Source organism: Anarrhichthys ocellatus, unplaced genomic scaffold (assembly GCF_004355925.1).
Source record: "Anarrhichthys ocellatus isolate YVR2014 unplaced genomic scaffold, GSC_Weel_1.0 scaffold257, whole genome shotgun sequence".
NCBI classification, from domain to species: Eukaryota; Metazoa; Chordata; class Actinopteri; order Perciformes; family Anarhichadidae; genus Anarrhichthys; species Anarrhichthys ocellatus.
In genome coordinates this window covers 80776-92665 of record NW_022280285.1, presented here as the reverse complement: position 1 = coordinate 92665, position 11890 = coordinate 80776, and the positions used below count along the sequence as shown (strand labels likewise).

Here is an 11890-nt window from a genome sequence, read left to right as displayed (position 1 = left end):
GTTATAACTGCTACTGTGTAAAGGGAATACTGCTGCTAACAAGAACCTGATGTGTTTAAAGTGTTTACAAACCAAATGGTATTGACCTTTTGTTCATATAGCAGTACTTTTAAAATAAAAGTGCACAATACACTACTTTTGAATTCATTATTGAATTTTTGCGCATAACAATGCGATTAATCACAATTAATCGCAAAAAAATCATCCGATTAATCGCGATTAAAAATGTTAATCGTTACCCAGCACTAATATATATATTATACACATACCCTTTTTCAATATTTGATGGATAGTGAGCTGTTTATGTTCCATACTAACTGAAATCATTTGAACTTCATGAAGGACACTCGTACACACACACACACACACACACACACACACACACACATACCTACACACACACACAGATAATTCAAATTTCAATTCTATGTCACTTTCTTGGCATGAAAGTTTAAAAAAAATAATGTTGACAAATACAAAAGTATACAGTGTTAATATGGACTCTCTCTCTCACACACACAGCGTTTTATTTTAGCGTGGAGAGCTAACAGAGAGAGGAAATGCCTGGCGTCTCTGACTGCGTCCAACAACATTCTGCAGTCTACAGTTGCACGTACACACACCCCAACACGCAATTGCACGCACACACACACACACACAGACACACACAGTGTGCGCATAAAACCAGAATGACTTTTCTCTATCAGTGTGACACAGCGTCACACTGCTGGAACAACACTGATAACAGCTGTTTGTGTGTGTGTGTGTGTGTGTGTGTGGCAGGCAGACAGCATCGCCTCTGACTCTAAGAGAAAAGAAGACTGCGATCATTTTCATCCCTGTTACTCCAGGATAGATGACAGGTTTAGCCTAGCTTAGCACAAAGGCTCGGAGCAGAGGTTAACTGTTAGCCCAGCTTAGCACAAAGGCTGGGAGCAGAGGGAAACTGTTAGCCTAGCTTAGCACAAAGGCTGGGAGCAGAGGTAAACTATTAGCCTAGCTTAGCACAAAGGCTGGGAGCAGAGGGAAACTGTTAGCCTAGCTTAGCACAAAGGCTGGGAGCAGAGGGAAACTGTTAGCCTAGCTTAGCACAAAGGCTGGGAGCAGAGGTAAACTATTAGCCTAGCTAAGAGGAACTCTGACGGACCGACTAGATTTCAGCAGGAAACAGAACCTTTCAAACGAATAGTCAGCTGATCGTCAGATTAAGAACAGGCCTAATGAGACTAATGAGGAAGGAAATATATAAAAAACCTTTGTTATAGTGGATAAATCATTAAAAGACCTACAGTGGTTAACACATGTTTGTCATTACATGTATAAACAGTTATTAAACCAGCCAACATGAGAAATAAAATGCGTATCAAAGTATGACCTGAATGTTGTGCAGTAGTAAACTCGTACCTGTCAGCTTTAAATTTGTACGCTGATTACTATTTGTATTAATTCAAATTTTCTCTGGAGCCATCTTGTGGTGAAAAACAACTCTGTGACATTAATGCAGTTTGTCTCAGACTCTGTGTGGCGCCTGTTATCACAAAGACAAGAGGCTGAACGACATGTGAGTGATGGACACACACACACACACCTCCAGTTTAAAGCAGTGAACAAACCAACAGCTACTGGACACAGTAAGACTCGTGTTTTCTAACATCATTAACGGTTCTCTAGTTACATATTTAGTCAGTTGTATCTTCACAAATGTATTTATATAAGATCTTCATCTGGCTCGTGAGTCTCATGCATTTGTTTTGGTCATTAATAGTTTTACACTCTTAACTTCATACAAACTACTGTCGATGTTTGTCTTCATGCTCATAATCACAGAAAGCGCTGCGGTACTTGCTCTGCTAACGTTAGCCACATCCAGCTAACGTTATCCAAAGTGTTAGCTAGCTTTGTTTTAGCCACCAATGTCAATCCATTTATTCATATAAAAACCTGTCTCTAATCAGTGCGACATAGGAGAGCAACAGTTGTAACTTAGTGGCACGGTTCATTGAATCTGAGGACTTTATCAGACCAAAGATGAGACAAGTATTTCACAGGAGAGACCTTCATTTACTGGCTGTAGCCACTCAACCCCCAGTGTCAGGGGTCACAGTGAGCTGCTCGGTCGGACCTGTGTACCAGAAAGGTTTCTGATCGTCCAGTGAGACCCCCCTGTGAGGTTCAGGGGAAAGAAAGCTCTTCTCCATCTAAGTGATGGAAGAAGACCAGAAACTGTGTGAAGTGTTCAAGGTGTGATTCTTGTCAGTTGAGATTATGAGTGCGTGTGATGCTGGTGAGTTTGTTTTTGTTGGAGATTACAGGGGAACAACACAGTAGATAATGCTGTGGTGATGCTGTGATAATGCTGTGGTGATGCTCACCCTAAAACAAGAACAGGAGGGGGAGCACAACAGAAAGTGTTTTCAGTGTCCCGATGATCTTTTCTGGATGTTAGTGATGTGTTGATAGAAACTTTATTGTTTAGAGTTTATTGTCTATGATGAGGCCAAGATATTTTAAGCTGTGGATGGAGGTGTTGGCTGTGTTCTTTTGTCTTTTCCAATAAGTCAAGTGAGAAATGCAGTGTCAGTATTTGAAGTATTTGGTGATGAGTGAAGTGCTGGACCGGTCATTAGTGTGTGTGTGTGTTGAGGACATGGCGTTGGTGATGATGGTGGTGATGTTGATGATAGTGGTGATGATGATGATGATGGTGATGATGATAGTGATGATGATGGTGAACTTTCTTGATCATTTGATGTCGTTGGATTGAAAGCAGAGCTGAAGTCAACAAGAAGAGCTGAAGCGAAGTAGCCTGGTGATTCCAGATGTTGGATGAATGTGGAGGAGTCATGTCCCAGCATGTGGTCTGACTGCTGGATGGATGGTGTTCATTGGGCTTTGAGCGATTGGTGATCAGATTTTATATCAATGATTGAAGAGCTGATCTTGTTCGCTTTCAAAGTCTGTTGTCATATTTTCTGACATCACCCAAAAAAAGTACTATAAGCTCCTTACGATATGATGATGCTCTCTAGTAGGATAATATACTATATGATAGTGCTCTCTAGTAGAGTGATATGGTACTATAAACTTCTTAAGATCTCTCTCGTCTTTCAGTCTTTTATTTCCTCCAACACTGCAATCAGATTTGAACAGTATATGTATTTGGTTTTTCATTTATTTGTAGCAGAATGTAATATTTTCCGTTCTGTTATGAATGTAAATTGAGTGAAGTTTAAAAGATTACTGTATTCTGGTCAAAGTAATGAAACACTGATGCTGCTCTGTGGAGACGTGAAATCAGTGTGGGACAGCTGTAAAACCTCTACTGTGTGTGTGTGTGTGTGTGTGTGTGTGTGTGTGTGTGTGTGTGTGTGCATGTGTGCGTGCTGCTGTATTTAGCTGCCTGAAGCCTAATATTTGTGGGAACCAGCAGAGTCACTGAGCTGATAGCCGATCTGACAGACAGACAGAGAGAGAGACAGGTGAACTCTATGTTATCTGAGAGTAATGAACAGTGAGAATGCAGATAATCTGTTTTGTAGTGAAAATATTCATTTTGATGAAGACAGTTAGATAAAAAACTGTCTGTTTGGTTTTCAGGAAGATTCTTTACCCAAATGATTTTTAAACATTTTATTAACTCAAATGATTTAAAATGAGCAGGACAGGAGTGATGTCATTGTCTGTCTTTGTTCTGGATCTAAGAAGGTAACTACTTCTTATTTGTGATATAATTACTATGAAATACGACACCACCAACGATAGCTGTGACAGATGACCAGTAGATCCTTCAGAAGATCGGAGGTTCAAACCCCGGCTCCTCCAGTCTATGTCGATGTGTCCTTCAGCAAGACACTTAACCCGTAGTAGCTCCTGTGTGCCATCAGGTTGGTAATGGGTGTGAATGGGTGGTATTAGGTGGTAATGGGTGAATGACAAGTGGTGTTAGAGCGTGTTACATTTACCATTTCTATGAGTTTGTTTTGAGCAACAACTCTTTCTGTGTTTTTACAGTTTAGACTTTCACCTTTCATGTTACTCAGTCATGTACAGAAGTGAATCTCCATCTCTTCCAGTTACTACAACCCCTGAAGAGTTTGTTTAGCTCCGTGACACATTTCACACTTACAGTAAGTCTCCAGGAAATGAATGGAAGTCTACGCAATGTCCCCAACAGTTCCCTCAGTAAACGTGTGTGCGTGTGTGTGTGTGTGTGTGTGTGTGTGTGTGTGTGTGTGTGTGTGTGTTGGAATGAGCTGGGTCATCGTAGCGACTGCAACTTTACACCAGAGGGTCAAACTGATGACTTGCAACAGCTGCTGCTGCCATGGCAACGCAAGGGTGGGGTCATCCCTGGCAACGATGAAGACACCAGAGACTGTGTGTGTGTGTGTGTGTGTTCATTTCTTGGAGCAGCTGTGTGTCTGATTGGCTATCAAACTGACTGTAGATCAGTTAAATTGAATTAATTGAATTTTGCACATAATGCATTTAATCGCGATTAAAAAATATATATTTTTTAAAATAATTTTATTAAAAATGAATCGCATTGTTATGCGCAAAGTTCAATAATTAATTCAAATGTAGTGTATTGCGCACTTTTATTTTAAAAGTACTGCAATATGAACAAAAGGGCAATAACATTTGGTTTGCAAACACTTTAAACAAATCAGGTTCTTTTTAACAGCAGTATTCCCTTTACACAGTAGCAGTTATATTTCTTGCACTATCTGTGCTCAGTGTGCTGACTTTATGTGAAACGTTCCACTGCTGTGCAACATGAATAACATGTTTCAGCACGTTTCATCTAAATGTGTGTCTTGTGTCTTCATGACAGTTAGAGCATGTGAATGCAGCTCTACTGTTCAATATAATGCTGTAACTCCGAGGTGATGATGGTGACCAAGCGATGTCCAGTAGTCTCCAGTGAGAGCAACAGCTGCTGGTTGTAACGCCGTCGCTTTGGTAGTCCTCTCCTTTTCATACAACTCGTGTATTCTTCTTGTGACCGTGCGTCTTGAGGCTCATACGTGACGTCATTCATTGCGATCCTAAAGGTGCGTTCACACCAAACGCGACGCGAACGCATCTTGAGAACGTTCCTCAGACCGACATCTTCCACAATACTAATCGGCTGCAGTTTGTATCCACTTCTCTGTAGCATTTGTTAGCTTGTCTTGCTTTAGTTTAACTATACTTCTCCCACACGCTGCATCAACGTAGTCTCACGAAGACTTCCTCCACCGCTGCCAGTGAGCAACGGACTTTCAAAATAATAATTAAAAAACAAATGCCTTAACACGCGATAAAATAATTGTCGCCATTAATTAATTAATACGTTAACCCGTTATTATTGCGTTAACTTGCCCATCACTAATTCTGATAACCCTGTACTACAGACAGACAGACAGCTAGTAACAAGCTGAAATGACCTGAGACAAACTAAGAGCAGCAGATGTTCGAGGTTCCACTAATGAATATCTGCAGAACAAGATAAAACCATCACAAATACTAATGATGGTTATATCATCATCTTCATCATCATCATCTGTTACGGGTGTAGTAAGGACCCAGGAGCAGTACGACTAACACCAAGAATAGTTTGACTTGAACTCTTTATTTTCTTTGACACACACGACAGGAAGAATATTCTCAGGAAAACAGCAACAGGTTCTCGTGGTCAAGTACAGAAGGCTGAGCGAGTTACCAGGTAGTCCGAAACATAAAACTCCTCAGAGGCCGCAGAGTCAGAATCCCCAGCCGGGTGGGTGGAGGGGTTCAGGGGGTAGGGTTTCTTGGGCCCGGAGGGAGGTCCCTCATAGTCCGCACCGGGGACCTGCTGGGTGTTTCTGGCAGTCGTCTTGGTCCTAGATGGTTGTTCTGGGTGCTGCCGATGAAATCTGGCAATGAGTCGGGGGTCGCAGATGTTCCGAGCCGGAACCCATTGCCTCTCCTCCGGACCGTATCCCTCCCAGTCGACCAGGTATTGAAGCCCTCGCCCCCAGTGGTGGATCGCAGCAGGCGATGAACCGAGTAAACCGGACCTCCTTCGATGAGGCGAGGAGGCGGAGCAGGCGGCACCAAAGGACTCTCCCGGACCGGTTTGACCTTAGATACATGGATCTGGGGAGTTTGAGCCTTACTGCCACCGGGTTGATGATCCTCTCAATTTCGAACGGCCCGATGAACCTTGGGCCCAGCTTCTTTGACTCCACCCACAAAGGTAGGTCCCGGGTTGACAACCACACCCTCTGACCCACCTGGTAGATAGGGGCTGGAGTGCGGTGTCGGTTAGCCGCTGTAGCAGCGCAGTCCGCAGACCGGAGCAGGGTTGCTCGGGCCCTAGCCCAGGTCTGGTGGCAGCGGCGGATGAATGTCTGGACAGATGGGCAGGAAACCTCCTTTTCCAATGCAGGGAACAGAGGTGGCTGGAACCCATAAGCACACTGAAAAGGTGACAGGCCTGTGGCGGAGCTGGTCAGGGTGTTATGGGCGTACTCCACCCACATCAACTGGCGGGACCAGGAGGCAGGATTCCGGGAGACCATGCAGCGGAGGGATGTTTCCATCTCCTGATTCCTTCCTCTCCGTCTGACCATTGGATTGAGGGTGAAACCCCGAGGACAGATTGACAGTGGCCCCCAGCAGAGTACAGAATTCCCTCCAAAAGATGGAGGTGAACTGAGGACCTCGGTCGGAGACAACGTTGACTGGAATTCCATGCAGGCGGAAGATATGCAGGGACATGAGTTCTGCCGTCTCCTTTGCAGATGGGAGTTTGGGCAGAGGAATAAAATGGGCCAGTTTGCTGAATCTGTCGACCACTGTCAGAATGGCGGTGTGGCCCTCAGAAGATGGTAATCTGGTGACAAAGTCCAGGGAGATGTGAGACCACGGACGATGAGGCACTGGGAGAGGCTGCAGAAGGCCGGCCGGAGCCTGGTGGGAAGGTTTATGTTGGTTGCACACTGGACAGGCGTTGATGAATTCCCTGGGGTCCTCGTTGAGCGAGACCCACCAGAAGCGCTGCCGCAGGACGTCCTGGGTCCTCTGGATGCCCGGGTGGCAGGTAAGCAGAGAGGAGTGTGCCCACTGGAGGATGTTGGACCAAAGGGCCTGAGGGACGAACAGGCGGTTAGGAGGGCACGCGCTGGGACCGGCTTGACCCCTAGTCGCGGCCTTCACCGATTCCTCAATCTCCCAGGTGAGAACGGCTACTTGACAGGAGGCAGGGAGGATGGACGAGGAGCCAGATGTGGGTTCCTCCTCCTCCTGGAACTGACGGGAAAGGGCATCAGGCTTGACATTTGGGACCCAGGGCGATAGAGCGTGAAGTGAAACCGGGTGAAGAATAAAGACCAGCTGGCCTCTCGGGAATTGAGTCTCTTGGCTGTGCGGATGTACTCAAGGTTTTTATGGTCGGTCCAAACCAGGAATGGGAGCTTGGTCTCCTCCAACCAATGCCGCCACTCCTCCAGGGCCAGCTTCACTGCTAGTAGTTCTCGGTTACCAATGCCATAGTTTCTCTCGGCGGGGGAAAGCCATCTCGAGATAAAGGCGCAGGGATGGAGCTTTTGGTCAGTGGCTGAGCACTGGGACAGGACACCCCCAACTCCTATGTCGGAGGCATCCACCTCCACCACAAATTGTCTGTCCGGATCCGGGACTCGGAGGATGGGTGCAGAAGTGAACCTGGACCTCAGGTTCTGGAAGACTTCTTCAGCTGCAGAAGTCCACAGGAAAGGATTCTTGGAGGAGGTGAGGGCAGTGAGTGGGGAAGCGACCGCGCTGTAATTCCTGATGAACCTCCGATAGAAATTGGCGAACCCCAGGAAACTTTGAAGTTGCTTGCGGGAGCTTTGGACCGGCCAGGTAGTGACAGCAGTAACCTTAGCGGGGTCCATCTGGATGCTGCCCCGGGAAACGATATAACCCAGGAATGAGACCGTAGGAACATGAAACTCGCACTTCTCCACCTTCACAAACAGGGAGTTCTCCAGTAGGCGTTGAAGCACAGACTGGACGTGGTACACATGTTCCTCTTGGTTCTTGGAGAAGATCAGGATGTCATCGAGGTAGACGAATACGTGCCGGTCCAACATGTCTCGGAGCACGTCGTTAACCAGGGCCTGGAAGATGGCGGGGGTGATGGTTAAGCCGAAGGGCATCACAAGGTACTCGTAATGTCCTTTAGGTGTATTAAATGCCGTCTTCCACTCATCCCCTTCTCTGATCCGGACCAGGTGATAGGCGTTGCGGAGGTCGAGCTTGGAGAAGATGGTGGCTCCTTGAAGTAGCTCGAAGGCCGTTGCGATGAGTGGCAAAGGGTACCGGTTCTTAATCGTGATTTCATTTAAGCCCCGGTAGTCGATGCAGGGTCTGAGAGTCTTATCCTTCTTCTCCACAAAGAAAAATCCAGCCCCTGCGGGAGAGGACGAGGGGCGTATGATACCGGAAGCCAGGGAGTCGTTAATATACTGTGTATATGTGTATATGTATATGTGTATATGTGTATATGTATATGTGTATATGTATATATGTATATGTGTATATGTATATGTGTATATGTGTATATGTATTTATATGTATATGTATATATGTGTATATGTATTTATATGTATATGTATATATATATATGTATTGATATGTATATGTATATATATATATGTATATATATATGTATATATGTATATGTATTTATATATATAAATATAAATTTAATACAAAGTCACTAGCTATGATCATTGCATAGTCACACAGATGGCTTCAATTTGTGTGTCCATCATCAATTGACTTTCCGTTGCCATTGTCTGCATCCTGAGCAACACGAAAAAAACAATAGATTGCATTTGGTGAGTATTTCACAAACAGCCATCCCCGCTCTTCTCCTACAGGAGGTGATTGCTAGAAGACGGTGGAGCTCAAGCAGTTCTGCATGATGCCAGGATGGCGCCTCTGCTGCCCCCTGTTGGTTCGGAGGTCTTAAAACACTTCACGCCATCCTCGCTGGAGGAAATTCAGCGAAGACACGAAGTTGAGCAGAAGGAGCAACAGGGGAGGAAGGAGAAGAACATAGAGGTACAAAAAACAATGATCAGCTATCGTTACAATTAATCAATACACTGAAAATGAGCAATGAATTCTCTGAGAATAAGTAATCAATTAATCCTTCAAGTTCCTCACTCAAATGCAGATCGGCCAATCATCTCATGACAACTATCCGGCTCCAAAGACTCTCATGCAAGAATTGTAGATTTTCTTCATTTTCTGGCTGGTTTTGTGGATTGGAGCTCGTTCTAGAACGATACGTTTCTACATAACAACCTGTAGAGCTAACATTGTAAATAACACAGATGACCTGTAGAGCTAACATTGGAGACGGGATGTATTAGTTTGTCTATGCTACGCTAGAAGGTATACTAAATGTATACATATGCTGCATTTTAATGATTGTAATGATGTTTTTTCCAACATTAGATAACATTTATTCAGGGAGTGCAGTTAGTAACAGTGTGGACTGCAGTGTAGATTGATGGAGTATCAGCAGGGGGCGGGGTTTAGCAAAGGGTTGATCACAATTTAATAATAGTATGAATGAATGAAAAATTGTTCCTCTGAATGACAGATAGCGGAGGAAGATCTTCCTAAACCAGCCAGTGACCTAGAGGCCGGGAAACCCCTCCCATTCATCTACGGAGACCCGCCCCCTGGGCTTCTCAACACCCCACTGGAGGAGCTGGATCCCTTCTACCAATCACAGAAGGTCTCTCTCTCTCTTTGACAAATGATATTCCCAGAGACTGATCAGTATTAATCAATAAATCAATCAATTTATTCTCAGCTTCAGCTGCAGAAGTCACATTAGAAAGTAAATCTGATCATTGATTCATTTTTAGATTGTTTGTCTCAGTAAAGGTTTCAATCATCAGCTAAGTAATGTAATGAATCAGTATACCTGTCTGTCTTGCTCACCTGTCTGTCTGTCTCTGCCTCTCTTACCTCTGTCTCTCTTACCTGAGTGTCTCTCTTACCTGTCTGTCCCTCTGAACGGTCTGTCTGTCTCTCTCTGTCTCTCTTACCTGTCTGTCTCTGACCTGTCTGTTTCTCTGCAGACGTTCATCGTGCTCGGTAAAGGAAACGTCATTTACAGGTTTAATGCTGAGTCGGCGTGTTACCTGCTGAGTCCGTTCAACCCGCTGAGGACCATCGCCATCAACATCCTCATTCACTCATATCCTTTATGATGTCACACTGTGCTTCTCCCTCATTGGCCGGTTTGCTTTGATTTGCATGTTATTGCTAAACAATCAGCTGATGATATTTTTTGTTCCTTAAAATCTTAAAAACGTTATTCAGTTTGTTCATCATGGTAACGATTCTGGCCAACTGTGCGTTCATGACTCTGAGTGATCCTCCAGCGTGGAGCAAAACTGTGGAGTGAGTCAACACACACAAAGTTTACAGACAAATACACACAAATACACACACATACACACAAATATACACGAATACACACAAGAATACACACAAATATACACAGCAGCGGTGGGTAATAATGAAACACATAAGGGTTTCCTCTATGGGTCCATGTAACTCTGACGATGCTGGATCACAACATCAAAACTGTCCAATCAGTGACCTCGGCATCCACCATGTGACGTCATTTTTTTTCCTCTTGGTTTGTTTGTAAAAAAAATAGTTTGACCAAACCAGAATGTTATTTAGAAAGAGTCGATTAAATGTGTAGCAGCTCTTACCAACATGGACACATGTGTTGGTCATGAGGGCGGGGGCACTACACTGTGTTTGTCCTGAGGGGGGGCACCACACTGTGTTTGTTCTGAGGGGGAGGTGCCACACTGTGTTTGTAATGAGGGGGGGCACCACACTGTGTTTGTTCTGAGGGGGAGGTGCCACACTGTGTTTGTAATGAGGGGGGGCACTACACTGTGTTTGTCCTGAGGGTGGGCACTACAGTGTATTTGTATTGAGGGGGGGGGCACTACAGTGTGTTTGTCCTGAAGGGGGCCCTAGAGGACGTCCCATCAGGAGAGGAGAGCTTATCAGTGGTAATAGTTTAGCACTACAACTGTGCAGGCTTCATAAAAACACCATCAGGATATCATTTGTATTATAAGTTATTTAATTATAAATGTGTGTTGATTGCTGCAGCCTTTATGAAGCACTAAAAGTCCAGACAAATATTTGCTCTCTCTCCATCTGTAGTTTAAGCTTTTTTTTTGTGTCAATGTCTGACGTATTTTTCTGTCGTTGAACAGATACGTGTTTACGTTCATCTACACGTTTGAAGCAACGATCAAAGTTGTGTCCAGAGGATTTTGTGTTGGTGGGTTCACCTTCCTGAAAGACCCCTGGAACTGGTTGGACTTCATGGTCATCAGCATGGCGTAATACTCATAATACACATACTTTATACACAATAATACACATACTTAGCCTATTTCGAGCTCTAGCACAAGAGAACCTATTGTTTTTTAGTGTTATTTTAATATCATTTTTATAATCGTCATTATTACCATTATTATTGTTATTCATCGCTTTAATTGAAATTATAAATGCTTTATTACTACTTTATAAAGTACCTAGGGTTAAAAGATGACTTTCTATTTAAAACAGTTAAGATCAACTTTCTAATCTAGAAGTTGTCTGCTTGGTATTGAGATTTTTCTCGATGGTGATGATGGTGATGGTGGTGATGATGATGATGATGATGTCTCTCTGTGTTTCAGATACCTGACAGAGTTTGTAGATTTGGGAAATCTTTCTGTGTTGAGAACATTCAGGGTTCTTCGAGCTCTGAAGACCATCACAGTCATCCCTGGTCAGTGTGTGTGTGTGTGTGTGTGTGTGTGTGTGTGTGTGTGTGTGTGTG

The 11890-nt window shown here is 44.2% G+C and overlaps 1 protein-coding gene across 1 annotated transcript in view; it reads left to right on the top strand.

The window, feature by feature from the left end:
• Positions 1–1555: 1555 nt before the first annotated feature.
• Positions 1556–11890, top strand: part of scn4ab (sodium channel, voltage-gated, type IV, alpha, b) — a 38540-nt gene continuing 28205 nt past the window's right edge. The window contains exons 1-7 of the mRNA XM_031879400.1: positions 1556–1631; positions 8892–9075; positions 9623–9760; positions 10110–10228; positions 10345–10434; positions 11277–11405; positions 11748–11839. Coding sequence (XP_031735260.1) covers positions 8944–9075; positions 9623–9760; positions 10110–10228; positions 10345–10434; positions 11277–11405; positions 11748–11839 — 700 coding nt within the window. The 5' untranslated portion in view covers positions 1556–1631; positions 8892–8943. The remainder of the gene's footprint in view (positions 1632–8891; positions 9076–9622; positions 9761–10109; positions 10229–10344; positions 10435–11276; positions 11406–11747; positions 11840–11890) is intronic.